This window comes from Mus caroli, unplaced genomic scaffold (assembly GCF_978045245.1).
Source record: "Mus caroli unplaced genomic scaffold, Mus_caroli_1 scaffold_10, whole genome shotgun sequence".
NCBI classification, from domain to species: domain Eukaryota; kingdom Metazoa; phylum Chordata; class Mammalia; order Rodentia; family Muridae; genus Mus; species Mus caroli.
In genome coordinates this window covers 7646619-7652878 of record NW_028227265.1, presented here as the reverse complement: position 1 = coordinate 7652878, position 6260 = coordinate 7646619, and the positions used below count along the sequence as shown (strand labels likewise).

The 6260-nt window shown below is 56.7% G+C and overlaps 1 protein-coding gene across 2 annotated transcripts in view; it reads right to left on the bottom strand.

Moving 5' to 3' along the window:
• Klhdc4 (kelch domain containing 4) overlaps positions 1–6260 on the bottom strand; it is a 31211-nt gene continuing 24951 nt past the window's right edge. For both annotated transcript variants that reach the window (XM_021170062.2, XM_021170063.3), the window contains exons 9-12: positions 3391–3599; positions 1795–2197; positions 752–868; positions 1–577 (exon numbers count right to left, since the gene is read on the bottom strand). In XM_021170062.2, coding sequence (XP_021025721.1) covers positions 381–577; positions 752–868; positions 1795–2197; positions 3391–3599 — 926 coding nt within the window. In that variant the 3' untranslated portion in view covers positions 1–380. The remainder of the gene's footprint in view (positions 578–751; positions 869–1794; positions 2198–3390; positions 3600–6260) is intronic.

Here is a 6260-nt window from a genome sequence, read left to right as displayed (position 1 = left end):
TTTATTTATTTATTTATTATAAGTACACTGTAGCTGTCTTCAGACACTCCAGAAGAGGGAGCCAGATCTCATTACGGATGATTGTGAACCACCATGTGGTTGCTGGGATTTGAACTCAGGACCTTTGGAAGAGCAGTCAGTGCTCTTAACCGCTGAGCCATCTCTCCAGCCCACACAGCCCAGTTTTATTAGGACAGAAGCACAGAGTCTGTGGGCCTCAAATTCACATCCCACTCTAACCCTCGTTCCGTGTGGACAGAAGCCACTGTGAAGGCAGGCTAGCCCCCGTCACTGTGGGCACCCAAGGCTCGCAGAAGAGCACTCTGCAGGGCCTCCTCACTCCTGGCTCGACACTAGTGATGGCGAAACCATCGCGAAGTCTAATGTCTGGCCTGTGCACTGTCTTGAACTGCATCATCAAAGCATGATTTTGCCATGGCCTGGGCTACTTTCAACACTTTCTTCTCCTTTGCTTCAGGCCCCACGTGGCTCCGGGCAAGCTTCAGCCAGTGCTGTTCAGTCCGGGACAGGTACTCTTCGTATTGCTCCCCACGGGCCACCTCTGGGTGCTGCGGATCTTCCCATCCCAAAAGGAAAAATGAGAACGAGGTTGCTCAGTCAGGCAGGTCAGAGGGGTCAGGGCGGGGGAACACTGAATGGCAACCTGCTTAGACCCACCCCAACACAAGCACTGTCAAGCAGGGCCCCTCAGCAGCAGCATGGCGCAGGTGCGTCTGACTGTGGCTCTCACCTGCTCCCTCCTCAGCACTGTCCTCCTCCTGGTCTTCTGTATCCTCTCCGTCTGCACTCTCTTCATCTGAGCTGCTGTCCTCTTCAGAGTCTGACTCCTCCAGCCACTCCTGGGATTCTAACAAAGCATAACCCACACGGGGTTCTGGGTGCAGTCTGGGTCCAGAGGAGGCACCCAAGTTGGGAGCCGGCACCACCTCACAGAGCCTCTTCCTCCTTCCACTCAGGCATGGGATGGGAACCAACTTTCCTACCCTGAAGCCTCATGGCAGCCTGGGCCTGAGACCCTGTGGTGGGCACTAACTCCAGCCATATTGCCATCCTAGCTGTGGATAGCTGAATGGAGGCTGGCTCTTCCTGGACTCCTACAGCCCTGCATTATGGGCAGAGCCTTTCCCTAGACATGCAGGTTTAGTCTCGAGCCTCAAAGAGAGGATGATGGATCCAGGCATGGCAGGTCCCACCTTTAATCCCAGCACTCAGGAGGCAGAGGCAGGAGGATCTACTTCAGTTTGAGGCCAGCCTGGATTATATATCAAGTCCCAAGTCAGCCAGGGACACATAGACTATCACAGGGCCAACAGCAGTATGGGATAAATGAGCAGGTCAGGGTTTCAGAGCAAAGATGGAGAGAGCTGCCACCCCAGTGCCAGGCACCAAGGGCAGAAAGTCCTGCCTGCTCTGCACTGTCCCTGGAGAAGGCAGGCAAGTGCAGCAGGCCTGGCCCAGCACCAGTGACTTACGCTGCTCCTCACTTTGTCCCTGCTAGCACCCAGAGCACCCAGAGCACTCAGGAGTGTGCCAGGGAAGCCTGCCCCATCCCCAGAGCACTCAGGAGTGTGCCAGGGAAGCCTGCCCCATCCCCAGAGCACTCAGGAGTGTGCCAGGGAAGCCTGCCCCATCCCCAGAGCACTCAGGAGTGTGCCAGGGAAGCCTGCCCCATCCCCAGGCTCTTCCTGGGGAAACCTGCCCAGAGGCAAGAAGAGCAGGGACCGCTTTGAAAAGACTCTCGCTCCATAATGGGCCCTCGCCCACCCGGCTTACTTGGATCCATCTCCACCAAGGTTTTCCACTCTTCCATCTTGTGAAGGTCAAGGCAGTAGAGGTCACTAAGGGTCACCTGGCGGTCACCAGCTTCAAACATGCCACCATAGACGTAGAGCAGTCCATGCTTGACAGCCAGCATGGCGTTGGAACGAGGACATGGCTCCTGTCCAGTGCTGCTGGCCTCTGAGGCACTGTCATCAGCCTTAGGTGGGGGCTGCACCCCCAACCCCGAGGGAGTGAGCACTTGCTTAATGGTGACCACTGTCCCGTCTTCAGACACCACCTCTTTTATCACCTCCAGTGGCTCTGGGGCACTGCTCCCCCCAGTCTCCTGTTCAGTGGCGCCTTCAGGATCGTCTGCCTTGCCCCGCCTTCGTTTCTTCTTCTCCGACTTGGGGCCCTGTTAACACAACGCAAGCTGTACCACAGGGCAGTGACAGCCCTAGCTCTAACATGCCAATCATAGACTTGTGAGAAGAGGAGTCCTAGCCATCACTGTAAGGAGGGACTGTCATGCCTGAGTCCCACCAGGGGACCAGGCCTGGCTAACATGCATGCAGTATATGTCTAAGGCTTGTCTTGGGAAATCTGATCCATTCACAATCCTTATCTACAGGAGGGAGGGACAGAGTCTCCACTCCCAGGCAACAGCAGGACTGGCTGGCAAGAGGCCAGCACTCTACTCATCTTCAAGGCCACGTCCAGGGGGAGGACCCTCAGTTACCAGCGCTTCAAAGGTGCCCTCCCACTGGGTCCCCCTGCAAGAGGACATCTACTTTGTCCCTCCGGCCACTCCGCAGAGTGCACCCGACTGACTCTGTAGTAGCCTCTGTCACTGGGCAAAACGCTGGGCTCACATGCTGCCATTTGCTGAGCCATATTTAAATATTCCAGCTCTGACCTCCAGCCAACCTGGGTCAGCTCCTATTCTAGACTCAAGACCCACTTCATCCTGAGGCTGCAGTGCGAGTCTCACACAGAACAGCCCCTGAAGAACATCATGGGGCCTGAGGGCCAAGTCATCTTTAAATAAGAGGCTAACCTACGAGGCGGGGCTCAGTGCTCTTGGCAATGTTGGGGACCCCGAGTGGCTGTGCCTAATGTAGCTCCTCAAAGCAGGGGCCCACACGTCCAAGGCTGCTCTCTTTCCATCAGAGATCCTTTTATGCGGCTGAGCACACAGCAGGTACTCATTAGCTTCCTGCACACCAAGCCGTTTACTTATAGAGATGTCAGGGCTGCCTGGGCTCCTTCATGAATCTGCTAATCTGTCTGTTCCGGGCAAGGCCTAGGCAGTAGCTTCAGTGACAGTGACAGTTGAAAGGGTGATTGGAAACCAGGGATGGGTTCAAGTGACAGACATTAACTGCCATAGAGAACCTGACATGTCTTAGCACCTCACCTATGGGTCAGGAACTGCCAGGGAGTGGTGGCTGACATCAAGAAGGTATGGGCCACAAAGCCAAAAGGGTCCCAAGCCTAGTCACCCACCACCTACACAGAAGAGTACATGTGCCTTCAAAAGGAAGGACCAGGCTTGAGAACGAGCAGGAAACAGACAGGTAATGTGGAAGATCCAGGAGCCTAGGCTACCTTCAGCTGTGCTGCAAACCAGCGACTCTTGGCAGCATCATAGATATACAGGTCACTGAAGAAGGAGCCCTCCAGGCTCTCCTCCTCTTCCTCATCACACACGCCACCGAAGACCAGTATCTGATGATTTGGAGCCACGGCCACAGAGAAGCCAGACCTTGCAGTAGGCTTGACCCCTGAAGGGTTAATCCTGGTCCAAGTCCATTTGCCTGTAAGGAAAAAACAGAGGAAGGGGTAAAGGGCTCACTGAGAACCAGTGAAGCACACACTGAGAACCCAGGCACATGGGGGACACACTGAGAACCCAGGCACATGGGGGACACACAGAGAACCCAGGCACATGGGGGACACACTGAGAACCCAGGCACATGGGGGACACACTGAGAACCCAGGCACATGGGGGACACACTGAGAACCCAGGCACATGGGGGACACACAGAGAACCCGGGCACATGGGGGACACACTGAGAACCCGGGCACATGGGGGACACACTGAGAACCCAGGCACATGGTGGACACACTGAGAACCCAGGCACATGGTGGACACACTGAGAACCCAGGCACATGGGGGACACACTGAGAACCCAGGCACATGGGGGACACACAGAGAACCCAGGCACATGGGGGACACACTGAGAACCCAGGCACATGGGGGACACACTGAGAACCCAGGCACATGGGGGACACACTGAGAACCCGGGCACATGGGGGACACACAGAGAACCCGGGCACATGGGGGACACACAGAGAACCCAGGCACATGGGGGACACACTGAGAACCCAGGCACATGGGGGACACACTGAGAACCCAGGCACATGGGGGACACACTGAGAACCCAGGCACATGGGGGACACACTGAGAACCCAGGCACATGGGGGACACACAGAGAACCCAGGCACATGGGGGACACACTGAGAACCCGGGCACATGGGGGACACACTGAGAACCCAGGCACATGGGGGACACACTGAGAACCCAGGCACATGGGGGACACACTGAAAACCCAGGCACATGGGGGACACACTGAGAACCCAGGCACATGGAGGACACACTGAGAACCCAGGCACATGGAGGACACACTGAGAACCCAGGCACATGGGGGACACACTGAGAACCCAGGCACATGGGGGACACACAGAGAACCCAGGCACATGGGGGACACACTGAGAACCCAGGCACATGGGGGACACACTGAGAACCCAGGCACATGGGGGACACACTGAGAACCCAGGCACATGGGGACACACTGAGAACCCAGGCACATGGGGGACACACTGAGAACCCAGGCACATGGGGGACACACTGAGAACCCGGGCACATGGGGGACACACAGAGAACCCAGGCACATGGGGGACACACTGAGAACCCAGGCACATGGGGGACACACTGAGAACCCAGGCACATGGGGGACACACTGAGAACCCAGGCACATGGGGGACACACTGAGAACCCAGGCACATGGGGGACACACTGAGAACCCAGGCACATGGGGGACACACTGAGAACCCAGGCACATGGGGGACACACTGAGAACCCAGGCACATGGGGGACACACAGAGAACCCAGGCACATGGAGGACACACTGAGAACCCAGGCACATGGAGGACACACTGAGAACCCGGGCACATGGGGGACACACTGAGAACCCAGGCACATGGGGGACACACAGAGAACCCGGGCACATGGGGGACACACAGAGAACCCGGGCACATGGGGGACACACTGAGAACCCAGGCACATGGGGGACACACTGAGAACCCAGGCACATGGAGGACACACTGAGAACCCGGGCACATGAGGGACACACTGAGAACCCAGGCACATGGAGGAGCATAATTTCAAGCGTCTGAGACTGTTTAGGGAAGGAGCCTCATTTTGTTCCCTGTGAAGGAAGAGAGATGCCACTCAGCAACCCTCAAAGCCTGTCCTTCTCAAAGCTCAGCTGTGTGACACTGCCTTCTGAGGGACCCTGGCACCGATTACGGAGGCAGAAGAAACAGATGTGGAGGTGCCGTCTTGCTAGAGGAGGTCCATGAGCTAAAGTGCACCTCCCTGGGGGTCCTAAGACAGCTCATCCAGAATGTGACACCACCTCTCCTCTGCGGGCGGCTAGGCTGCTCTGTGCTTTTCCCACGGATGCCACATTCATCTGACCCACAGTGCTGAGTATGACATGGAAAGCTCTAAGCACTACCACAGGAAGAAAAAGCTAGCCTGTCATTGAAAAGTGCTAGCGGCCATGCACTGGGTAGTGGTCACCAAGTCAGCTCATCATCAGCCATCGGCTTGTGGGGAAAGACTGGGGACTGAAACACACCAGCACGCAGCCCAGTGAGGCCACCATCCTTCACTGTGCAAGCTCAGCAGGAACCTGCTCCTGACACAGGACTCTTCACGGGGCTCGGTGCTGGGTACTAGCCTCCAAGATTAAGTTCCTGAGGTCCCCAAACCTAGCGGATAAATGATCTCCCCAGCCCCTAGCACTGCTGGCCACTGCAGCCACCCAGAAGCGCTCATGGGTGGGTCAGCTCAGAGACGTCACTGGAAGGACGCTAGACCAGAGGAGGAGGAAGACATCTGTGCACTTTCCTGACCTCACAGCAGAGGCCCCCAGGGCTGCAAAGCACAGTCAGCTCTGCAGCAGTCCTGGCACCAGAGCTCAGCCTCAACCCCAAGCTGTGCACCCCAAAGCCCAGGCCACAGTCCCCAGTAAAACAGGAACCCAAACCCCAAAGAATTCTACATTCTAGTAACGTTTCTGTGCTCAGAGTAAGAACAGAACCGTCAAGAAGGACAGGAAAGCAGCAGCCCCTCCCCTCCTCTCTGAGCACGCTACCTGTCCACAGGGCTTACACACGCTGGGGCCCTG